The sequence below is a fragment of the Gadus macrocephalus genome, chromosome 9, assembly GCF_031168955.1.
Source record: "Gadus macrocephalus chromosome 9, ASM3116895v1".
NCBI classification, from domain to species: domain Eukaryota; kingdom Metazoa; phylum Chordata; class Actinopteri; order Gadiformes; family Gadidae; genus Gadus; species Gadus macrocephalus.
In genome coordinates this window covers 14,327,122-14,353,137 of record NC_082390.1, presented here as the reverse complement: position 1 = coordinate 14,353,137, position 26,016 = coordinate 14,327,122, and the positions used below count along the sequence as shown (strand labels likewise).

Here is a 26,016-nt window from a genome sequence, read left to right as displayed (position 1 = left end):
AGTTATCATTCTCCTTCTCTTCTTCGCTACCGGGCTTCTTGCGCGCGGCACGTGATGTAAGGTGGGAGGTCACTCGAGTCATGAAAATGACTCATCACGTGCCTCACCCTACAGCCAATGAACTGTGAAAAACGAAATGACACTGTAGTGGAACGAATCATATATGTCCATGGCGGTCCCGGTGGGGCTAGCCCCACCAGCAGTAAAATAGTCTCCGTACACTTCAACAGAGAAACACTCTGAGCATGCGCATTTCAAATTTGGCATTGGGCAGGTGGGGCCATAGACATCATATAGGTGTCTATATGATGTCTATGGGTGGGGCCATGGTGGGGCTAGAGGCCCTCTTGCCCCTCCGGAAGAAGCAAGCCAGGGGCGACGAAAAATGAAATAAAAGCGCCGAACTTATTATTTTACAGTACTTTCAGGGGAGATACATTTTTATATATATATATATATATATATATATATATATATATATATATATATATATATATATATATATATATATATATATATATATATATATATATATAATAAATTATATTATATTTTTTATAGATATTTAGATATATATATATATATATATATAAAATATAATATATTGGTTAGGAAACTACATTCAATCTCTTTCTTAACCTACTTCTATAGAGGCAGATCAATGTAATAAAAAAAATAATTTAGATGAAATGAAGCGCTTCTGACAAGTTGACAACGACCACCTCACATTGGCGCGAGACATCGCCGGGCTTGCTCCCTGGGCGATTTTTAAACTCAGCAGGTTTACACCCTGGTTGATAATATACTTTTGTGAGGTAGGTTTTCGACTTTATTTCCCTTCCAAATGTATTTCGTGTTGATACAGTATGTACAGAGTCTGTGATACAGTGTGAACATACTCCTGGTGACATACATACTAGCTTCCTCTGATCTGATGGTAAAGGCGCGATTTCACAAGCCTTTTTTTCGTCTTTACTCCTTTGATCTTCTTGTTTGAGCTCATAAGTTTATTTAGACAAAAAACGCATATCTTTCGCAAAAGTAAGTACAAAATTAAACTGCTAAAATATTTGAAACACTTTGCAGTGCTACGGACAGCTCTCGAGCTAACTACAAGTGACCCAGTCCTTCAATACGATACAATGTTCAACAATTTATTCATTTCTGACATGGACGTCTTTAAAAGAGTATTAAAAGGGTCAAAGAAAAAGTATACGAGAATGTAACGATGAAGCAAAGTTCTCTGTCTAGTCTGTGTAGTGACTGGAGCTAATAGTGCTATTTATTTTTCTTTTGCATCACCCTTTTGAGTAATTATGGTTTTAGTTTTTTTGTACGACAGTTACTCTGTTGACTTTTTGCACTATTACAAGTAATGCTTCCTGTAAATAGCATTTTAAATATGATATAATTAGGCCTAGTAAGAACTAAGGCAGGTTTCAGAGTAATTCAGGAAGTGCATATTTTTATTTGAAGGCCCACATTATCTTTGTTATCCTTTGATACAGGATAATGACTGATCTTGAAGTCCGCGATTTCGAGGTGCCCGGGCAAAGCTACACTTTACCCAGTACTGGCAAAAAAGTTAAGAAACCAAAGAAGGACCACAAGCGGAAGGACAAAGGTGGCGTAGCCATGAAAAAAGAAGGTAGAATCCAAAAGAAAAAGGAAAAGAAAAAATTAAGAGAAGCAATGAAAGGAATGAAGGACAAAAAAAAGAAAAAGAAAAAGGATAGGGCAATGAAATTAGCAGTTGAAGTAGATTTCATTTCAACACAAGCCAACAGTGCATTACAACAAAGTCAGCCGTTGCCAAAAACGGATGAAACATTGGTGAAGAAATTGGAAAGCTCCCGTCCACATTGCTGTGATCTACCATCTCAAGACGGGTCTCCCAGTATCCTTACACATCGGAAGGTCACCAAAAAGAAGAAGAAAGTAGCATTTGAATTGGGGTATGGTTCCTTTGTTGCTCCATCCACTCAATCGCCTGAAGTTAACGTCAGCTCCTCCATGCAGAGTGAAGGGTCCATGGGTTCTGACATTTTGGTGGAAGGTGCATTCAATAAACATTTTAAGACTGAGCCACAAAACAACGATGATTCTCAGTGCACAAGTGATGATATAAACAGCCAGGATCTTTTCATAACCCAGAAGAGGTTCAGAGCACCATCCCTCGACCAGTCCAGTGAGGAAATCACAGAAGAAAGTATTGGTAGAATGCGTCATGTCCATCAATATGGAGAGATGCGAGAGAAGGTTGGAGCTAAAGTACCCAAAAAACAACGGGGACACCACAGGCTGGCACTTGAAGAACCCTCCGAGCGTACAGAGAAAGCCTCAACAAGTTTCCAGAAATTGGAGATGATGTTACTAGAGGAGGACATGAGTCTCAAACCAATATCAAGCAGGTGTATTGCATTACATTCACAACCCAAACAGGATGCTAAAACAATACAGCCGGCACCCCTTACACCCAAAAGGACGTCATATATAGTGAACCCGAAACCATTGAGCTTGTCTATTGAAGTGATGAAGTCGCCAGAAGTCCTTGTTTCCGAACCAGCCATTCTTGAGCCACTCCCAACTTGCAAGGTTTCTACCTCGGACACTTCCACACAGACTGAGAACTTCTTCTCCACCGAGCTCTGCAGTTACCTTAAGTTTTATCAACAAAGTAGATTGGATAACAACCGATTGGACTTAATAGCACTAGACCTAAGCCTACCTCTGAAAATGAGAACAGACCCTGGAAAGTCCTTGTTGGATTCGGTGAAGACGTCAGCTCTCAATGTTAAAAGTGTAGTTGGGGCGACAGGTACAAAGACATCACCCCCTATTCGTTCAGCGTTTAGACCTGGGAAGCATAAGGACTTCAGTGTGCCTCCACCAAGCTCCACTCAAGTAAAAGTGAGTAAGGAAACCCTTGCCAGTCAGGCCCCTTGTACTGCTCAAGGTAAAGTTGAAACAACTCCAAGCCCCCAGTCGGAGGCAGAGCCAAAGTCTTCAGACACAACAGTGTCCAGTGAGGAAAGCATCCGCAGTGGCAGAGCTGACCTAGTCCAGGTAATACAATATGTTCTATGTGTAAGAGGAAAGTTTAAGAGACAATTGATTCAGTCTCCACTGTTAATGGAATGCTGATTTTATGTGCATATCTTCAGGTGAAGGCAGTCCAGATGAGACTCAACGAGTCATTTTTCTTCAGGACAAAAGGAGAGGGACTTTCCCCCAGACCAGAGTCACCACTGATGAAACTCATACAAGGCAGGGAGAAGAAAAGCAGAAAGAAGCGCTAAAGCTTTGTTACATATGAATGATTTTAATATATTAACAGCTACAACTTGACTGATGCAAACAGTATAAAGTAGCATGGCTGAGCATTTTTTTCAGCCATAAGGTTTTTGCATATATTTATTCAGCAGTAACTGTTAGCATGAACATGAGGAACACAGTTTTGCAATAGTTGTTCATTTTAAAGTCTTTCTCATGTGTTTAAATCTATAAAGTTGTTAAACTCAATTTGTTTATTGCAAATAGATTCCCATTCTTGCAACATTAACAAATTCACAAATTTTGAGTTGAACTACAAATAAAGTTAACTACACACAAAGTGAACAGGTTTTCAATTTATTTGAACTGCCATCACATAGTGAATCAACTGTCACACTAATATACAACATTAGTATACATTTGTGTGTGTTTTTATTTACACCAGATTTAGTTACCATAAACAAGTTTCCACCATATCCTCTTTACAACACATTAATTTGATAACAAACAAAGACACTAGTTGTGTCTGAAGAGCTTAATTCCCATCCAGCTCCAGAGGTGGAAGAAGACGAAGACGGGAATGGTGACTGGCAGCAGCAGGCTATAGAAGCACAGGCTGCTGCTGCTAGTACAGCCCTGGGGGAAGTTATCATCCACCGCAGCGGAAAATAACAAACCACACAGTGAAACAATAGGGATCAGCACCACCAGGTTGGCGAGGGAAAACATGTTAGCAGATACAAGTTGAAAGTGTCTAGTGTCTACTATGGTTGTACTAACACAATTGTACAGGCAAATGTATAGTCGTCAAGGAGCATACATCCACAAATGACAATATAGTAATAATTATAACTTATTTAAACAAAATAAGTCTATCCCAATTGTATCAGTAAAGATTAACTATAGGTGATGTGCGTGAGGTCCTGTGTTTCTATCCCTGAGTGGGGTCAGCGGGCATGTCGGTGTCCTTCTGTAAGAGTCGAGCATCCTGGGGTATCATATTGGGAATGCCATCAATGATGGGGTAGGCAATGCCAAGCTCCTCGTTGATTAGCTCATTGGTCGTCACCGCATACCTAGGGTAACAAAGCACAACACATGCAACATGTTTCAATAAATTCAGCTTCTAATATCGTTCAAAGCTAAGCTAGATTGCATATACATAAATCAATCATCGAAATGACGCTGTACATGACAAGGACAAGGTATATGTATATTGTATATAGGTTCTTCAATTGTATGTAGCGTTACAGCTTTTGAGGATGCAGAAACATTTATATTAAATACATCACATTTAGGATGTTACGATATTCCATTGTATTGTTCCTAAAGCGCTGACACTCACCTCAAGGGCTTCTTAGACAGCGGGCATACAAGGAAGTCGAGGAGCGAAGTGTCAAACGGCTGCTCCCCCTCGTCCTTCACATTTGTAAAGTTTCTGGTTGACACAAATGCAGATGGTACAGAATGGAAGGAAGGCGCATATCTTACATATCGTTGAATACTGCGCGTTTCAGTCGTCAATCTACGCAAAGCATGTTGAAACATGACCAAAACAATCGAATAACTCCTGGGGTACCAAACAGGAAGCGCTACACGATATTGGTGTAACAAAAATATATCTCCCTCTTCATACACACATCATCGAGGACTAATAGTCTTTCCACTTCCCGATTTAATTTAAATTGCCAGGTATAATAATTTGTTTTTGCTATTTTGTAACTAGTTTTTGCTAGTTAATTGTTTTTGCTAATTAACAGGGTTACGAAACTGTCCGTTTTATACTATATATATGGGCAATACTATATCTGCCCATATGAGGGCAGCGTTATACAGTTGAACATGACAAATCCCGCTATCGCGTTGATGTAAATGTAATGTGATAATAAATAACGACGGCTTGCACAGTGTCACACATTAATGAATATTCATGTGTGCATAATTTAATTATAACTTCTTCAATATTTGGTTGAGCCCCACACACAGCTCGCCTAGTTATATACACAGCATCCTTCCATTACACTAAACACACGCACACACACACACACACACACACACACACACACACACACACACACACACACACACACACACACACACACACACACACACACACACACACACACACACACACACACACACACACACACACACACACACCACACTATTCACATATTTCTTATATTTTTCATTGAAGGCTTGCACATGTCCTGAACATGATTTCCTAAATCTATATTTTTAAGTGTGCATAAGTTGATAAGTAAAAGAGAAAAGTATTTTTTTCTTCATGAAGGTGACCCAGAAAAAAGGGTGGCAGACATACAAACAGACCGATCAGTATTATCCTTAGGGGATATTAGTTTGATCTGGCTCACTCTCTGGTTTATGAGTTTGTTCAAAGTGGACAAACATTCTTTGTGCATCAAGGATGGTGACATGAAGTACTGACTGGAGTATAGTATTGAGATCAAACCACTGGGGGTCCTAGTCACCAGTATTTGATCTCAGGGTTCAGGTTTCCAGAGAAGTAATTTCAAAAGTCTCCACTTCAGAGCTCCCACACTCGTATAGCTTACGGCACAAACAGGAATGCTCTTCTCTCTCTCTCTCTCTCTCTCTCTCTCTCTAGTAGCGGGTCTTCCACTCCATCTACGTCTTGTAAGTATACCACTGATATGTTTCTGTCCCCCTGTGTTGGAGGAGGGTCAGAAAGATCTGTGCTTTGACTTTTCACCTGGAGTGGCTCTGCTCTCCGAGCCTCTTTATCAACCACATGCTACGGTGCATTTTAAAACCGCTATTCCCAAGCCACACTCCCGCAGCTCTCCAGACCTTCCCCAATCAGTCACCTGTACGGACAGAACCAAGGTTATTCTCCTGTATGGACACCGACAGTGGTGCAGGGCCCATAGAAGCCCCATTCGGTCAAGGGTCACGCTCTTTTGTGATAAATATTTGCTTTTAATTGTGTTATAGTTATCCCCTGTGTGTCTACATACATATTTATTTCTTCAAGATATCTTGGTAGGTATGCGTGCCGTTGTTGTTATGATCCTTTTATTTAATGGAATTCTGCTGTCTGGTTGGCCAGGATAATATAATATGTGGGCCTATTTGTTTCTTTGACTTTGGGTTGGATGCATGAGGTTTTCAGGTATAAAAGCACTTACATTCAATATCCTCTCACATCACGTTTAAACGACAAAAAGGATTAAAAAAGCGAGACTCGTCTGGATAATAAGAATGGGTTTAACCAGGGGTGCAGCAAAAAACTCTGGGCCCGAAACAAAAACAGTCTCTGTGGGACCCCTCCCACTCTTGATCCATGTTTACAAAAAAATATCTCAAATAATTGGGCAAACAAGAGCACATACATCTTTCCTCACATCCTCAGTAACCCTGGAGATGAAGAGGGACTGTTCCACTATCTGTGGCTGCTTCTGAAACTAAGGGCCATGTGTTTCATTATGTTAAGCTTGGCTAGGTATTTTATTTATGCTAGGTTTTTGTTTATTTGATGGATATGGCATATGACATTGTAGCTATGATGCTGATTGATCTATGATATTGCATTAGCAGTCACTCAGCTCAAGTTTAGTTGCATTACTGTTTTCGGGAATCCTTGTGCAGTAGTTCAATTAATTTGCACCCTCTGTATTGGGTGACAGTGAACCTCCACTGTTAATTTTTAATCAAAACTTTTTATTAAATTTACATTAAATACTTAGAAACAAAAAAGTGTCAATGTCATCCCAGGCTTTTCGAGGGTCCTCCCCCCATTGTAGCCCCCCCCCCCCACACACACACACACACACACAATGACACCCCTGGTCTTACTAATAGGTAAAAGGGTGGGGGGGCGGGATTAAAAATACCAGGAACCATAATAATCTCTAGACTAGAGAACTGCTGGGGCGCTTGATCCAAAGAACAAAGACTGACTGGCACAGAGGGAGGAACGCACTGACTAAATACACAAGGAGGGGAATATTAATGAGGGACAGGTGAAAACAATGAAGGAGAGGGAGGACAATCACAGATGCGGGAAAACACAAGTGCAGGGCGTGAAGTACAAATTAGATTCAATCGCTTTTTATTTAAAGTGCCAATGTATAAGATTGAACAACTTCCAGTTAGTTACAGTTCCAGTTGGTTAGCAAGCGGGAGACTTTCAGAATATATATTTTTTTAATAACAGTCTTCTGTCCACTTCAATTGGTTGGCTAATGTTTCCTATAGCGTAGCTAAGCTGGCTCGGTGGTCTGAGTAGGAGGGGTTTTGGGAGTGTCTTGTGAAAAAAGAAAAGGGGCAGTCATTTATATTTGGGTAATAGGATCGTTTGTATGCTAGAATGTGATCAAATGATTGAAATCCCTATCAATCAGCATTAACTACAGATATGTCCAGGTTATTTTAAGCAACGTGCTAATTGAAGTGTGATGTTACACATTGTGACTTTAAGGGCCAAGTTATGTTTGTTTATAATGTAGCGTCATTCACATTTGGGCCGGTAGAATTTTATTCTGGGAAGAAATGAATAAATTAGACTCTGTGTGTGGATACAATGTCACTGTAGGCAGAGTAGATCATAATGCTCTAGCTCAGGTCAGGTTTTATCCAATTAGAACCAGGAGATTTTTCCTTTCCTGCCAGCGAGCTCTTAATCCCTTGATAAAAAAGACTACTGAGCCAGCATTTACTCCTTCTGATAATCAGATCCCCAAGGGCTGCCTTTCCTCCCGCTCTCGCTTTGCACCTTTAATCCCCTTCGCCCCCTCTCCAGCTCTCGCTCTCTCATTTTAGTTCTGAACCCCTTATCTTCCTCTGACTGAAATGTTTCCCTTTCCGATTGAATTTATCAGCTCACCACAAACCCATTCTCCTTAACCGTCCACAAACTCTGTTTCTGCCATTGTCCTTTCTTATGCCCGAACTTCATACTATTATTCATTTTTAATTATCCACCCATCCCAAGAAATGCTCAGAATCAAAACAGACAGAGAAGCTTTATTAATGACCAATGGCTTGGCCCCACTTCTAATAGAACAGCAAGCTCTAATTGTCTCTCCCCCAGTCACCTGGCAACGGTGTTAACACAGTGTAATCATCCAATTAAATCTTGACAGTTCCTCACTAGGAGGGAGAGTGTGAATAAGCCGAGGCCAGGGATCACCAGCGCATCATTATATCTCATCCATACACGAGGGGAACTTGCCAACACAGCCTTGTGACTACACTTCATGCTGGTTCCTGTGCCCTTGAGTTTACAAGTGTGCACGTGCATGTAGGCCAAGCATTGTATAGGACATCATCACCTCCCGGCATTGCCTGGTTAATGAGGATTGCATGAGAACTCAGAGTTACTTATTACGAGAACCGATAGTTGTCATGTTTACATAGTTGGAAGGGTACAGTGTAAAGTGATCCATATTATAGATAGCTAAAGATAGCTCAGAACGTGCATTAGAGGGGAGAGTGGGGGGGACACGGAGACAGAACCTGAGTGGGAAAAAAAAAAAAAAAAAGAGATGCAGCCAACCTTTCAGTGTGCTAATGAGTGTGTAGCATAGGATGTCTCCAGGGTAGTCATTATTCGTTTATACTCACGGGCACTTGAGCTGCATTGTGCCAGACATCTGACATGAGATTTGTCTCACTACAGATGCTGCACCGAGAGAGAGGGAGAGAGAGATCGATTTTTTTTAAATAAGGGAGGTAGAATCACAGAGATGTGTAGAACATTCCTGTGTCTGCTTTAAGGTATACGAGTGTATGAGAGAGTGTAACCATCCAATGTAATCCAATACACGAGACAATAGATGCTTACTAAATAATGAGTTGACAAAATAATTGACGAAATGACTTATTTGTAGCAGACGTCATAACCCTAGCACCAATGACGGCATTCTAAATATGCTCTGAAACTGTGCTTTAAAAAAAAGAATAATTTTAGCTTAGCTTTGAGTGTGTTTGGTGATATTACTATTACCAGTGCTAGCTATGTTCACAGAGTAATCATCTTATTTATGTTTGTTTGAGCCAAGCACTTTAAGTTCAACAATGACAAGGAATGCTTAAGAGGTTTCAGCACTTTAACACTGTCCATCATTCAAGGTATTTATTGTAGAGGCAGTCACATTACTCTGCAAAGGCAAGACTCTGCAAATATCTCTGCACATTCATGTTTCGTATACACTTGAAACAATGAATCACTGTAATTAGTTTACCCTTGACTGATATTTTCATCACATCTGTACAAGTTGCTAGCAATCACTGTCATAACAAAAATAAAAATGCTTTTGAAATCTATAGCACTAGCAAACAAGTACATTTCTTAGCACCAAATATGCTTTACAGGAAAACATAAAACAATGTTTAAGATATACACTTGAAATTATGTGTGGTTGCTTTCTGTGTGACAAGCTAAGATCAACAAAAAAAAAAGGCTCTGGGAACTTAAGGGTTTGTTGTCACTGCATGGCAGGTCCACACACATACACACAAATCAGTAATCTAGTTGACACCCTATCACCTGGTGTCATTTTGTTTACTGCGAAGGGGGCACAGAACAACATGGTACATGTTGAGAGAGAGTCACTTCCAGTGTTCTAGAAGGACAACCACCCAGACTGATGGAAAACACCAGATTGACATCAGTAGTTTGTATCACAGTAATTGTTTATTGGTATATATTATTTTTTATAGATAACACAGGTATCTTTAAGTAAGATCTTTTTTAAATACAATAGCAAAATATCTTAAAGTTATGTTCAGGACTTTGTACAAGAGCTCCCCAGGAATTGAGATAGTAGCGAGATTATTCAGGTTTAACATACCTGACAAATAGCTAAAAATAAGATGAAACAAAGATAATAAACATAAATACAACAATAAGTCGTCATAGGTAATAGATGCTACACGGTAGCAGAAGGTAGATCAAAAGAAAATAACAATGACACACACAATACACACAATGAAAACCCTCATTAGGAAAATGCTTTTATTTTTGTCTTGTGTTGAATTATTGATATTGATTCTGGGGGTTTTGTAATAATTGCGAGACGCAAACGATACTAATAGTGTTTATAAGTGGGCTTTTTATGCAAGAAAGATTGCCAAAGATGAATAGCTGGCCCCACAGGGCAAGCACAGCATTAAATATGAGGTTTGCCTGGTGGGTTCCACACTCACCTTGAGACAGAGGATTCAAAGTGTGTACCAAGTGAACCTGGTAACTAGTTAAATAAAGATTCTTTATCAAGAATCCCAATCTCCACAAATAAAAAAACACAGTATATCAGAATACAATTGCACACACATACACACACACACACACACACACACACACACACACACACACACACACACACACACACACACACACACACACACACACACACACACACACGCACACACACGCACGCACACGCACACACGCCTTAATTCTGAAAGACGAGTTCAAACTGTCTTTTTAGGGTTAAAGTCTCTGATAGATTAAAGAAATTGCCTTTTTTTTCTTTTAAATCAAATTAGAGGAACGTATTTTCAATTTGGTCGAGGCGGGCCTTGCAATGCACTTGCATCACCGTAACCACTAGCGACAGAGGCAGTCAATGATTAAAGACATCTGGTTTAATTTACTTTCCTCTCCCTCTGCAAGTGGAGCATGAGTTTATTTTGCAGAGTTTTAGTTGGGTTTTCGGGTTCATGGGCATCCTATGGAAGCCTAACTTAGTGAGTGCTCCACTGTCAGCTGGAAACACACACGACCAGGGAGGTTACGGTAGCTTAACATGGACATCCACCACGACGCCTCACCTCCTCCATTCACTCGTGTTGTACGCAGCCTCTGTTCTCCTCCGTGAGCTCCCCGTCCGTCGTCACGGTGAGCCCCGTTAACAGACGGTCCACATCTCCCTGCCGCTGGTCCCACCACGAGGCTGAGGGTAACCTTCAAAATAATAAGGATACATCTGCTTTGTTTTATTGCAGCGGGTCAGGGGGTCTTCCGGAGGAGGTCAGTGGCTCAGCTCCGTCCCTGTGGGCAGCACCACTGTCCGTCCAGGCATCCACCGAGGGGTCCCTGCTGATGAGCTCGGCCCCCGGCCTCGGGACCCTGCGGACCCCCCCGCTCCCCGGACAACCTGCAGTGTGTTCAGGGTGGTGGGTGCCGGGGTCACTGCGGGAGGACCGTCAGTATGTTGGTGATGGTCCACTTCTGACCAGAGCAGTCCTGAATGGCCAGCTGGTAGCTGAACTCTGATTGGCTGCTGTTCACCAGCTCCAGACACCGCTGGGACTCGTTGTTCTGAATGGAGCCGTCCTGGGAGAGAGGGGGGAAGAGGGGGATTAGGAGCACGAAAGTTCATACCGGGTGAGTGTGTGTGTGTGTGTGTGTGTGTGTGTGTGTGTGTGTGTGTGTGTGTGTGTGTGTGTGTGTGTGTGTGTGTGTGTGTGTGTGTGTGTGTGTGTGTGTGGGGGTGATTTAAAGCTTTGTTGAGAGAAAGGGTGTTCTATATTAAAATCAGTCCACGCTTGATTTACTGTGGGTGCACTTTAGTTTGAACAAAGCACCACAGTTTAATCTGTGAATCGGTCAGGATTCAGCACCACACACATCGGTAAGCAAATAGCAGAGCACCTCAGCTCTCCAGCACCAAGGCCAGCGCTGCCCAGCGGAACTAAAAATACCAGCCAAAGCCTCTGGAGAGGAGGCGGGGAGAGCTACTCCTTCCAGGCCTCTGTTGTTGTGGTGGTTGTTGTTGTTGTGTCTCCAAACAGAATGCTCGGAAGACTCAGCTCACACTCACAAAGAGAACGGAATGGAAACAATGACGTTTCCATCAAACAACCGTCATCAGTTATTTCGATTTTGCCAGCACAGAATTCCTCCGCTTTGCTCTGACAAATTTAGGTTGGAGTCATTTGCATTGCATTGTAGTCAGAGCCATATATACACGATATATATATAGCACTAGGTCTTGTGCTATATATAGCACGGCTAGGTCTACCATCAGGTAGTCTGTAAAAGTTGACAATCTCCGGGAATGCAATAAAAGACCAGCAGAACAATCAAATGACAACTGTCCGTTGAACATGCATCCATTTCAGGTTTTCCACACACACACACACACACACACACACACACACACACACACACACACACACACACACACACACACACACACACACACACACACACACACACACACACACACACACACACACACACACACACACACACACACACACACACACACACAAACAATAAAACCCTCTGGCTTTCTTGGCAGTTTGACACTGTGCTTCCAGTGTGTTTTCTCTCTAACAGGGAGAAGGACCGACAGGCAGACAGATTAGATGGACAGATGGATAGAGGCATTTGGCCGGTGTCCTCTAGCTTGTCCTTGATGTGGCCACTACAGCAGCAGAGCGCAGCTGAACTATCGATCTCTTCATATTAAGGCGGGAAGGCCACATAATCAGGCTGTCAACCAGCCAGCCAAAACTGTCATTGGTCACTCAGGCAGGCAGTTCATATTCAGCAAGCTGCTTAGTCATCAATGACTTCACCTTAAGGAAAGGTGTGTCCCTTCAGAGCTCTTGTTCAGAACACTTATCCTAATGCAAGTCATTAAGGCTGCAAAGTACAGTCTGCAATACCTCGTCTCCATTTCCCCATCCCCATTAACTCTAAGTGCCTTTCTAAGGCAGCCTTCTGTATTAATTGCATTGGTCCTTGCATCTTTTGATACCAAGAACTCACTACATCAAGTTTCAATACATTCCCCTTTTCAAGAACTCATGTGCAGTCATACTCAATCCAAAACATGATCCGATTATATAAGCAAGCACGATCTACCGCTGAGCCAGCACTTGTACACCGAGGCCTTGTGCGCATAAAGGTTTGTGAACCTGGAAGGCATTTTTCCCCTGCCTGCTATTTTTACTGCAGTTAACGGTCCATGAGGCAGCGGATCAATATCCCACCGCCGCAGAGCGCTGCGCTAGTGTCTGCTCTGAAGGAACATGCTAGAGCCGCGTGGCGCCCCAGAGGGGGGCCTCACAGCCATCTACCTCCTCCTGAGGTCCTTACAGTCCCGTTAATCCTGTCTGAGTCTAAGCTGTATGGTCCCCCCCCCTAACCCTGCATGTCAATGTTTTTTAAGAGCACAGCTTTCTACTAACATCTAAAAACACATCCGTCAGGTGCACTGGAACTCCTCTCTCTGTGTGTGGGGCGGCAGCAGCTCAGGAGGTAGAGCGGGTGGACTGGCAACCGGAAGGCTGCTCGTTCAATCCCTGGCTCCTCCTAGCTGAGTGTCGAGGTGTCTCTGAGCAACACACCTCGCCCTAACTGCTCTCGACAAGCTGGCTGTCACCCTGCGCAGTGGACTGGTGTGTGAATCAGTGAATTAAATGTTGTAAATCCCTTCGGTTAAAAGTGTTAAGCAAAATCCCCTAAATGTAAATGTGTGTGTGTAGTCATGTAGTGAACTAGCACCTTATCTAGGGGTTCAGTGAGTAGTTCTCACTTAAACCACCAGCCGTTCACAGGTATCATTGTATTGGGCTACTGAAATGCCAGCTAGACTTCTCTGATTGTATTTAAAAAGCATTATATTGCAAGATACGCTGGATGTGTGCAGCTTTTATATTTGTAACCCATCAGCATTAATCGATCATCGACATCCAGTAATTTCAACCTAACCAAACTCTATCTCTCTCCCTCCCTCTTGTTCTTTCTCTCAATCCAGTGTTCCCTCGGGGTCAGGCTCTGTTCAATATGGTTAAAGATCTATGGATCAATAATTCACACTTACAGATTGACCACTCTCTCTCTCCAACTGCCTCTCTCTCTCACTCGCTCTCTGACTCTGCCATTACTTTCTCATTCCCTTCCTGTTATCCTCTTATGCTGTCCTCTATTCGTCACCCCCCATCAACTCTTCCCATTTCTCACCCTCCTCTGTCACACATCATCATCCTTTGTCTGACTCCCCTTTGCCTGCTCCCTCCCCTCCCGGTAGAGGGAGGGAGACCTGAACCCTGGAACACATCTAAGCCCTGTGTCAGATCCTTAGGCATGGGAGGGCTTAACATTCTCCCTGGAGTGGTTGCACTGTTGCTAGACACAGAGCAAACTGACACTGTGACACCCACACCCACACCCCCCACACACACACACACACACACACACACAGTGACTGACGCCAATTAGAAGTGTCCCTGTCAGTACATTAAGTCAGTCACTAATGTTGCCCAGGGACTGAAGGATGTACGATGAAGGTAGACACTCATAGTTATAGAGTGGGAGCAAGAGAAAAAGTAAGCAGAGGTTAACAGGGTCTGATACCTCAATGATAATCTACCACGCACACAAACCCACACATGGTGTGTGAAGATTTCCTTTGATGAAAAATATGAATGATTGAAAAGCTGAAATGAAATAATGTACATTTCCGTGGATACGTCTGAATTATAAGATCACTGGAGAAGAAGGACAGGGCACTCAATGCGCCATAATTAGTTTCCGTTTGAATATTGAATCTAAAAAGATATCGATAGAAATGTGATGTTCTTTGATCGAAACATGAACCTGCCGACATTGTACGGCATAGGCTTCAACAGAATACCAATGAGGGAGAATGCATGGACACCCGGGGTGACCATGGACTAAAGATATTAAGTGGAAGAATGAGAATGTTGCAAAGGCTTTCAAGCGACAGAGAGATGACCGACTATGGTTCAACAACCGCCCATGAAAAGCATTCTATATCAGACGGACACCCTAAGGTAATGCAATACAGGGGTTCAGTCAGCTGAAACTGCTGCATTTCTGATAGGTTTTCAGCTGTTGCAGCGTATTTCTTAGTGGCCTAGCGACATACATGTTCAAATGGTAGACAGACTGCATTTATATTGTGTTTTTTACTGAAGTGCTTAAATGACTCGCGATCTGTGTGTGTTTGGGTGGTGCTTTTATTAGCGGCAGCGGAGCGCATAATAGGAGATAAACACTTGGAAAGTCATTTGTACGCTCCGAATTAAACACAGACAACAACAAACAACAACCAGGCGCACGAGGAGGCCATGGAAGTGCTCTCGGAAAAGACTCGGCACGCCGTTCAGCTACATTGTCTTGCCCGCATTCTGTGATTTCATCATTGCGCGTGTCTGTGCCAAGTGTCGGCTCTCCCTAGACACGTGTGGCTCCTCGTAGCGTCCGGGTAGGGCGGGGGTTTTATGATTGATTTGACGATCAATTTAGAAGACGATAGAAGGTAATGTGCAAAACGTCCGTAAAGGTGTGGAGTGCCTCTTCTGAGCGGGAGGCACGAGGGAGATGACTCAAAGACTATCGCCATGGAAGTTATCCGTGCTGCGGTCGGTGACACTAGCCAAGCGGCACCAAGAGCTGGGCGCTGATGTTCAGTCCCTGACGGGCACAAAACATGTGTGTGCGCGTCCCTGGGCTGTGCACGTGTATGTTTAACATGGTGTATATGTTTTCATGTATGTATATATTGGTATATATTTGACAATAATTTTATAATATTGAATGTTTAATTAGATATTAAAAGATAACTTGACAATATTATTAGATAAATACGAAGGTGGTAATGAATTGTATCATATTGTAAACTAATGTATATTAATATATAATAATTTTTTGATGATTATTATATAAGGAAGCTAATACTCATTATAGATAAATAAATTAGGGAGAAGGGGTCAGATTAAATACATTTTCTTCTTCTCACCCCTTTTCGAACAGGTAAAGCAAGTGTAAGACAGTTTCTTCTTTTGTGATTTTCATTATGTTTAAATATTACTTTATTGTAACTGTCCACTTGTTTCATTTATTTGATTGTTTATTATTGCATTTTTTTTTTTTATTATTCACTTGTTATAATTGAATAAAAAATCCAATTCAATGTTTGCGTGTGTGCGTGTGTTACCTGAGTGAAGGTCCAGGTGAGCTTCAGGTGCTTGTTGGAGGCGTAGCTGCACTCCAGCAGCCGGGGCCTGCTGTTCACCTCCACCAGACACTTGTTGTCGTCGTCGTCGATGGTGGGGCTGAGCACCCCCAGGTGCAGCTGCTGGGAGCTGGTGTAGTACACGTTCTGAGGAGAGGGACGGGACGCGTCAACAGAGCTGTCCTCTCCTGCTTCTCTTCCTGACTCTCGGGAGGTTACTCGCTCCACTCGGTTCCATCTAAAGTCGGTGTGTTCTTCGAGCTGTGGATGCGTCTGAGATGGCTCTTTTGAGGAGAGGGAATACATTTACCATCCCTGGTGGCAACGGCTCGCGGCCGGCAGTGGAGGCAGAGGACACCGGAGAGGAACTCCAGCATACTGTTCGTTTTCTAACTGCATTGATACTTTCACCTGAGCCCCGTCTTATGCAAATACATATACAGTTAACTAATGAAGATATAAGGGCTAGGAATACTGATGACAGATCTAGTTGTTTTAAATGGTGTTTTGGATCAAAGCCCTCAGCATTAGAATAGAAGAAGAATAGAATGCAAGAATGCAACAGGCCGCATGCATATCTCACCTCAATAAAGAAAATGCATAGTAAGGGATTTAACGATCCAATTATGCGATACAAGACAAAACCAAAAACAAAATAATTAAAAAGATTAGAAACAAATACAAGCAGTGGTTGAGACGATAAACAAAATATTAGTTAGTGTGTGTGTGTGTGTGTGTGTGTGTGTGTGTGTGTGTGTGTGTGTGTGTGTGTGTGTGTGTGTGTGTGTGTGTGTGTGTGTGTGTGTGTGTGTGTGTGTGTGTGTGTGTGTGTGTGCCAGGGAGTCAGTGTGCAGTCACTTGAGTGTGAACTGCTGAATAAAGAGTGCATGTCTGTTCTGAATCCTCCTTGTCCCTGGCATTGCAGCCACCAGCAGAGGTTATACCTTACAAGGCCTCCTCTGCTGCAACAGTCTGTCCAGGTAGCAACAGTCACACAGAGCTCTGGGGAATCTGTTTAACAGTGCACAGCAAATATTGTGGACAATAATTTAAGTTTTTGTGTGTGTGCATGCTATAGTGAGAGAGAGAGAGAAAGTGTGCGTGAATTTTGACCATCTTTCTTTAACCATGTAAAAAGCCCACTAGATAAGGATTAGGGCAGAATATGTGTAAGAGTGTGTGTATGTGTGTGTGTGTGCCTGTTCGTGCACGCGTGCGTGTACACCCATTGCAATAGCAGTTTCTGACCTAATGGTTTGGACAAGGTAGGTGTCAGGAATGTGTGTGTGTGAATCTAATAGTGAACATTTGAAACCTCAATAATGACGGTGATTAAATGCCCATCTGTCTCTGCTGATTGCCCACTGTTCAGTGGAGGGCTCCTGCCAGCTCCCCTTCCGCTAAGCCTCTCCGGGAAACCTTAAACGGGAGGATCAGTGGTGACATCATGTCGGATGGTTTACAACATCTGCTGACACAAGTCCATTTGTACACCCTCTTAGCATACGTCCAGTCCCGAAGGGGCTGGCATTCTGTGGGATGAGAAACTATCCCCTCCTAGCCCAGCGCCCTGAAACAGCAGGGAAAAGCCCTGCGAAACCCAGTGGGAATGCTTTACAAGACTTGACATGATATCACTATTGGCTTTGATATCATATCAAAAAAGAAAAGAAAAAGAAACAAAAGAAATATAATTGTATCAAAATAAAATATTGCATTCTTCTCTCTGGTTAAAATTATGACCATCAACACCTGAGTAGTTGTCAAATAACAAACAGCAAAACTGCTTCTAGATGGATTCTATCTAGTCCTTGGGTGTGTCCTGGGGCCTAGCAGGGGCTCACTGCGCCGTTCAGGAGCCCTGCAGAGGGGAGTCTGGGGAGCTGGTTGGTACACGAGGCGTGGGTTCCAGTCCCTCGGGGCCGTGCGCGGGGGACGCGGTGTTGGGACTCCAGCGACTCCTAAAAGCAGCCTTCAATGATCAGAAGAGCTTGCAGCTCCAGGGGGCTAGTGGAGCGAAATGAGGGGAGGCGTAACCCATGCATGCCTCACTTGGCATGAAGAGCCAAGACGCCATAGCTACTTTGGGAAATATAGTCTGCATTTATATAACTTTAAACCTCGGCAGAACAGCCTCCTGGATCCTTGGTAACCAAGGACCGAAGGCAGAAAATATAATATTCCTCCTGACACCTCCTTGATGCTAAAATGTCAAATGTCCACTTTGACAGAGTGCTGAGTTCCAATGAGATATGGCCATGGTTATAAATCACAGAGGGTGATAGGCCAGGGTGCTCATTAGTGCTACACTGCTGCACTTCAGATTGAAAAAAAGAAAGGAGGTAACCAGAAATGTCCCCAAGGACATCAATCTTTCTAGCTGGGTCATTGGCTAATTGTGGTTGTAAACCTTCTTGCAGCTCGGTTATATCCAGGGAATGATCGATGGGTTGAGTCAGCATCTGACATTGTGTATCGCTAGTTTACATAGCGGCCATGCTGGTTTCTCTCACTGGTATTCACTTGGCTGTAGCTTGGAAACAATTCATGTGAGCCGTCGTACGTTGTTCAAAAATATCCAGCCAATCGTATTTAATAACTAAGTGACTCTCATACTCTCTCTTCATTCCAGCTGAATCTGGTTGGAAGTAAAGCAAAAATATCTTTCTCCCATGATGAAAGCATTCCGTGCACATTTCTGATCATCCTGACATTGTTTTTCAACTGTTGCGCTTCTTGTTTGAAATGAACCGAAAACATCTCCCCAAAACACTGATTAGTCCCATCACACAAGACTGGCCTGCAGAGAGAAACATAATGTGAACTCAGGATAGTCTCATGAGGCTTGGGGCTAGCTGCTATAAGTTAAATATTGATTTGAGAATTATTGTTATTCAAAGGCTTAACCCATGGCAACTGGTACACACACAAGTGCACATACACAAGAATGCCTGAGTGTGCATCGAAAGGCTACACATTACACAGCTACTTGTTGCAAGAATATCTGAAAGGGGCAAACAACCAACTTGTCCTCATAAATAATGAAGATACACATCATAGTGAGAAAGAGACCAAGTGTTGGGAAGGTAGAGATAATATAGAGAAAGCATGTGAATGGAGATTGATTGGAGCATTTCAAGTGAATCATTTGGGGAAGGCAGTTGCCTTAAGGATGCAATCAAATTATTTATTGTAATTCATTTTTACTTTCTCTCTCTTGGTCCAACTCTCACAAGCACATCCAAAAACACGCACACACACCTTAAAATACCCTATTGATGAAGCCCAAAATATATATCTTTCCAGACACCCACACTACTGAGGAAACGATCAACAACAGCTATTTTTAAAGCTAGGGTAGGCAATTTGGAGAAACCAGCCAGAGTTAGCAAGATTTAGAAGAATATTGAAAGATTTTTTAAATCTCACCCCTCTCTTCAGGCCTTACTCCAAAGCCATTCCCATAAAAAACATGACTAGCTAACTAGCTTTAGGAACAGGTCTGCCCGGCCTTGTGAGAGACTCCAGTCGTGCCCAATGAGTGAACAGGCAGTGTTCACAGGTAGCCTGATAGGTAGGTAGACAAGACAGCTAAGTAGGCCATCCAATCATTTCCTTTGGGCCGAATGAAGTGATTAGATGCTAGCATTTGATATATTGATGGCTGTAGGGATGTAAAGGCAATTTCAACAAATATGACAAAAATGCTTCTAGAATAAAATGCATTCTCTAGCTTTAAGTTATCGAAAAAATGGCTATGTCCTGGAAAAGTGAGTGATTAATACGAGTGAGAAATTGAGAGTTTGCAAATACAGCAAGGGGTTAGAGCAAAGGAAGTGTATTTAGTCAACGATGTCAACTGCAACACAAACTTTATACTTATTGTGTCTTTAGGTTTCCAGCAGTATAGGTACACAGTTGTTAATCATGGCTTTTCCTTTTTTGCAGCAGCAGCAATCGTTTTAGAAACTACAAATAGAAAAGAAAAAGCTAAAGAGAGAATACAACTAAATAAAAAAAGAGAATAGGGGAAGCATCGGTTGTCTTCTGCAGGATGAAATCAATCGATTCAATATCCAATATCATTCAAATACATCCGGTTGTAGGTTTAAAGAAATGCAAACGGTTCCATTTTAAACACTAATAAGAGCCTATATTCTGTTAAGCTCAAGCGCCATCTCTGCTGATTTCAAGAACTATCACTAAATCCTTTTAACAGAATATAACAATAACAGGGTCAGCTACGTCATGGAAAAACAAAATGTCATGCCCACTTCACTGCATGGCCAAATCTGCACATTGATTTAGCTTTTCTCTGTTCCTGCCTGTCCCTCTATTCGTATTCCCTTGATTTCCTGGTCTACGGGAACCTCAGATTAATATTATGCATTGCTGACATTCGACAACTCATCAAGTATTCATAAGCACATCCCTCTATCCCACGGGCACACACACACACACGGGCACACACACACACACACACACACACACACACACACACACACACACACACACACACACACACACACACACACACACACACACACACACACACACACACACACAGCACCAGCAGCATGGCTTTACTATAACAGACTGTAATGAACGCATAATAAATACAATTATACCTAAAGAATACAGGAGGTATTGGTTCCCCAGTCTGAATGTATCTTTTATGGCCTACAGACAGAGTTGATAGGGTTCCATTATGAATGGTATATTCTCACAGTTATCAGTTTCTCTTGCTTTAATCGTTGGATAATGTGATGACTTAATCCAAAAATACTCGTAAGGATAACTATAAAAAAAAAGTGTGTGCGTGTGTACATATTTTTAATTGCTACATATTGTTGTGATTTATAGAGATGCCTCACAGGTAAAACACAAACACATACTGACAAACAGTGAACGAGAGAGAGAGAATGTATAAAAGTAATCGGGGTTTGTGGGATTGATAGTGTATGTGTCGCAGGGAATGCCTGGCACTTGTGTGAGAAACAAAACAATTCACAATGTGTGTTGCAAACAAAGGTTTTCTTTTGAAAGGGAGCATCAACAGTGGAGATTAATCTATAATATTGTCTGAATTCGGTTTCCCTTTATGCATATCTCCTGTTTTGTGATAGCAATATCAAGCTCTAACCGTGTCATTTCAAAGTCTGTGCTGCCCTGCGCCTGTCGACATCATGCTAATGGTATTGGAGACAAATCCAATGAGATCCCATTTAGACTGCTACCACTCTCTGTTCATCTGCAGACATCATCAGACAGTTCATCTACCAGATGAGCAACAAGCCTTTCTACTCTTTGGAAGCCAAGTGTGACATCAGCCCACCACTTCTAACAGAGACTCTCTAACAGAGAGATCCGTAGAAGTGTTTGTTGTTCATTGATCATCATCAAGTTCATCTTGCTGTTTGGAGAACATATCACTGCAGCATGTTGAAAGGATTCCTTCTTCTCGCTCAAGAAGGCATGCAGTTGTGTTACATCAACTATATTTTGGATGCCAAAAAGAAACTTCAGGCTTCTCTGAGTGGACCCTCAGCCTATTCCAGGAGCCTTTTCTATCCGAATGAGCTCCCTGCCATGGGGTGAAATCATTTACCTGGAGTGTTCTTTTGTCTGGTGTCCTCCTCCCCACCAACCTTCACCATTAAATGCTACAATAAAAACAGCAATCTCTTAATCAGTTAAGAAAGTGTGCAACACGGTAAAGCACTCGCCTTTGTCTCAAAGATTCTAGGTTCACCATTGTTAAATCCCTGTGTAAAGATACAGAGAGCCCATTCATCTGAAGACAACCAATCTCAGGCCCCAGCTGAAGAACACCTTGGAGCCATTGTGCTAACCCAGCTAATATATAAGTATAAAGTTGTAAAATGAAGGGAATGAAGGTAAAGAAGAAAATTGTCTGCAAAAGTCCCCCATACAGCGCCTTTCACCTTCTATTGACTACTGCAGTAAAAAAAAAGACAATTGCAAACAGCTATTCCACCGGCTCACCAGTGTCTTGATTGACAGGTGGAGAATACGTGGTCTTCAGATATGGAAATGGAGATGGACGAAAATAGACGCGAGGACCCAGATAGCAAGTCAGAGAGGTTTGGAACAACCAGCTGCGGCAAAAGTGTTGGGAGGGGCAACAGTGACACATGGTCCAATCACGACACTCTCAGAAATGAGTCTCTATGGACTGTCAAGCCAGGCCCCATCGCGTTTCCCATCATGCCGCGGTGTTTATTGTTCCCGGGATTAGAGTGTGACAAGTTGTCACATTGCAGTTGATAGAGAGAGACATGGAAATGACAAATTATGGCGAAGCAGAATTATGTAGTCATTTGACGTGCACAGCGGGCGCCTGGGGGAGCGGGGGGGGCTTACACATTCACCAGGCCTGGCATTAGCATACCCATTCAATGCAATTCTGTCGCAAAAATAAACGCCTCGACTGCGACAGCAAAAGGGGTGTAGGTTGAAATACGAGGCAGTGCTGAGGACTGCAGGAGGAGGCCTCTCACCTGGGGGGTCATGCCGTGACACAGGTACATGATGGGAGCGTTGTCTGCGTCGGGCCCCTGGTCCAGGCAGAGGTCCCCTCTCAGACTGTTCTTCACCTGGAGAAGACGACGACGGAGGATGAACGGCGCGCGACATGGAAGGAAGAAGAAGACCGACATTGAAAACACAAACACGAGGAGGACAGAGACACAGAACTTCAGCACTGCAGGATGCGGTAATTAAACACAGAGGAGGGCTTTGTTTCTCTCCTCTTCGGCTGTGCGTCTGTTTTTCTGAATACGTTATCCAGAGTGTTCAGAGGCAGCTGGGGTCAGAGGTGAAACTGCTCCAATGGACACCGGCTCTTTCCATAACAATACAAAAACACCTTAGAGAGAGAGAGCGAGAGCGCAAGAGAGCGAGAGACATTCTTTAGAAAGACAGGGTTAGAGAGGATGAGAGGAGAGAGATAATACAAGCGTTGGCCGTTCCAGCAGCCTCCTTTTTATTGCTGACACCCTGTCTGGACAGCATCTCCTGTGTGACACAGGAGAGCGATACGTCCGCCTTGTCCATCGATATCCAGGGAGGAGAACACGGGCCGACCTTTGGGGAACGCCCAATAAGCTGTGCTCCAATAGGCAACGGTTCACGTGGGATTTTGTGGTGGTTAAAGTAGTTAGGCCCCTGCTCCGTGCATACTTTCTTTGCGCCAAAGGTGCAAACACGTCTCTGTGCGTCTCTGTTGGACATACAGAGCCGCCATCGCGTCCACACCAAGGATTTGCTCTCTCCCCCTGCGTCCTCAGCGCTGCGTTCTCAACAACGACGTAGTCCGGCATGCTCACAGTCGTGCCCATGTCTTCCACTGCTGTGACCAAACACGTACCCCACCACATACCGACGCTCCACGTCCGTGCCTGGCGACTCAAACCCAGCCGAACAGAGTCCAGTAGCATGGAGAACCTGGGCGTCTTCCGCCGGGCAAACATCTCTGGGTATCTCCCCCACACGTGGTGCCAAAGTCGGACGGCGGCTACCAGCCGTGCAGCGATTACCGCCGTCTCAACAACTCCTCCTTCCCAGACAATCCAACACATCAAGGACTTTTGGGCCCTGCTGGCTTGACAGGTAGTGTTCTCCAAGGTGGATCTGGTCCGGGGCTACAACAAAGTACGGGTTTGTCCAAACAACACCCCTAAGACTGCGGCCATCCTGACGTTCAGACTTTTTTCGTGTTCATGCATAGGAAAAAAAAAATGCAGCACAAGCTCTCCAGTGTCTAATGGTCCGTGCTGAGTGAACCCTCCTTCCTTTTCGACAAGCTGGCCGACATCCTCATCGCCAGCGCGTCCAGGACGGAGCCCTGTCCCACCTTTCGATCCTCTTTGAATGCCTCAAACAAGACGGCCCTATTGTGAAGGTGCCATCGACTTCCTGGGGCATTACCAGGGATGGAGCTGTAACACTGCCTTCGGAAGAGGCCCAGTGACAGATTTCCTAAAACCCTGCAAGACCAGCCCTGCATAGCCATCCTGCTAAGGATGCTGTTGCCTGGTCAGAGGAGATTGTCAAGGAGTTTCAGACATGAAAGGGGCCCTGGCAACGTGACGCGCCCATCGCCCTCACGACCGACACATCGGATTATGCCATGGGCGCCGTCCACCAACAGCCTGGCAAACGCTCGCATTCTTCAGCCACCAGCTCCGCCCCAACCATCGGGAACATAGTGCTCTTGACCGCAGGCTCTTTTTGACCGCTGCTCCCTGTTTCCTGCTGGAGGCCCGCCCATTCACAGCGTTGGTCAGCCACAAGCCCCTTGTGTTTTCATTAGCCAAGGTCGCTGACCTGTGGTCTGCCCGCCAGCAGAGGCACCTCGCTTTCATCTCTGAGTTCACTTTAGACATCAGACATAACGTGGGAAAGTGCAATGCCGTTGCGGACCGCCTCTCCGAGTGGTCTTCGTTGCTGTGAATTTGGACATTGACTAAGCCAAAATGGCCGCTGGCCAGGCCTCCGGCCCAGAAGTCAAGGCCTACAGGACCGCCATCGCGAGTCTGCAGCTATCTGTCCAGAGCGCTAACGTTTCGCTGCTATGCGACGTTTCCACCGGTCAGCCACGCCCCATCATTCCCGGGAGTGGAGGACGGCGGGTTTGCGATGTGCCCCAAGGGCTCTCATGATGGTTTCACCCAACTCCCCATGCTGCGTAGGGGGCCGGAGCTGACGGCGACTTCATCCCCGAGGCCACTGCTCCCTGGTCGGCGACTGTGCTGTGCTCCGCCCCCTCCGGCCTCTGCCGGTCCTGCGTCCCACATGAACTGCTCGACGCACACAGGAGCCCCCCTCAGCCACCCTACGACGGGCCATCCCGCGTTCTGGAGCCAGCCGATAAAACCTACGAATGGGTGGACCGCCTAATGCCCGCTCCCCTGGACTTGGAACAACCCGTTGCTTCGGCTCAGTCCCCATGCCACGGACGTCCTCCCTCCCGTTCTCCCAGCGACAGTGACCCCAGACGGACCCCAGGGCTCTTGTGGTGGCTCAGGCACTACCTCCAGTCCCCGCCCAGGGGTTCACCAACAGGTTTGGCAGCGTAGTCCGGCCCCCTGGTGTTTGTGAATTCTGGGGGAGTGGCGAGCAAGCACACAGACTCGAAAGACATGATTCACCACAAGCGTCAAGGTCAGGAATTACAGAGAGGCTGCCCGTGTACATTGCCTTTCGGAGCGTCTGTAGGCAATGAGGCGTTGGAGCGGAGGTCGTACAGTGTGTTTGTGTTGATTGTTTTTTTTGTGTGTTCAAAAGCCACGGTACAACGGCTTCGGCACACGCTGTAACCCAATTCACTCGGCATTAATTTTGTTTTTATAAACCCGCCTCACTGGCAAAGATTCATCTCCATGTTTAGCAATAATCTGCCAGCTGCCGGAAAATCAGAAAACCCATAAGAATACCTGTGTTATGAATAAAACTCTAGCTTAAAAAATGTATTCGCTGCATTCGTCAGGTTGCCTTTCTTCTTTCATGTTAGAGTGATGCACTGAATCCACCAACACCAACATCTCTCTCTGTCATCTGAAGGAGTTCACAGGCAGGAGTTTGTTGTTTTCCTCCAATATGTAAACTTCTAACCCATCTACATTCGTCAGATGCTGCTCGGCAACAACTCTTTCATCTCTCGAATCAGAGCAGGGCGCGGCGGCTCCACACACAGACACTTACTGGAAGCACCAAGTACGTCCATCTCCCGCGCTCCTGC

The 26,016-nt window shown here is 44.2% G+C and overlaps 3 protein-coding genes across 3 annotated transcripts in view; 1 reads left to right on the top strand and 2 right to left on the bottom strand.

The window, feature by feature from the left end:
* The first annotated feature begins 712 nt into the window (after nucleotides 1-712).
* On the top strand, nucleotides 713-3,616 carry si:ch211-176l24.4 (uncharacterized). Its single transcript, XM_060060945.1, has 3 exons — nucleotides 713-815; nucleotides 1,509-3,066; nucleotides 3,165-3,616. The coding sequence occupies exons 2-3, from the start codon at nucleotides 1,513-1,515 to the stop codon at nucleotides 3,297-3,299; spliced, it is 1,689 nt and encodes a 562-aa protein (XP_059916928.1). The 5' UTR covers nucleotides 713-815; nucleotides 1,509-1,512; the 3' UTR covers nucleotides 3,300-3,616.
* On the bottom strand, nucleotides 3,615-4,203 carry zgc:162634 (uncharacterized protein LOC555881 homolog). Its single transcript, XM_060060944.1, has one exon. It carries the CDS (start codon nucleotides 4,000-4,002, stop codon nucleotides 3,790-3,792), a length of 213 nt encoding a protein of 70 aa, XP_059916927.1. The 5' UTR covers nucleotides 4,003-4,203; the 3' UTR covers nucleotides 3,615-3,789.
* A 5,173-nt stretch (nucleotides 4,204-9,376) lies between these two features.
* LOC132464522 (polypeptide N-acetylgalactosaminyltransferase 18-like) overlaps nucleotides 9,377-26,016 on the bottom strand; it is a 69,948-nt gene continuing 53,308 nt past the window's right edge. Inside the window, exons 9-11 of the mRNA XM_060060943.1 lie at nucleotides 22,775-22,870; nucleotides 16,236-16,400; nucleotides 9,377-11,596 (exon numbers count right to left, since the gene is read on the bottom strand). Coding sequence (XP_059916926.1) covers nucleotides 11,450-11,596; nucleotides 16,236-16,400; nucleotides 22,775-22,870 — 408 coding nt within the window. The 3' untranslated portion in view covers nucleotides 9,377-11,449. The remainder of the gene's footprint in view (nucleotides 11,597-16,235; nucleotides 16,401-22,774; nucleotides 22,871-26,016) is intronic.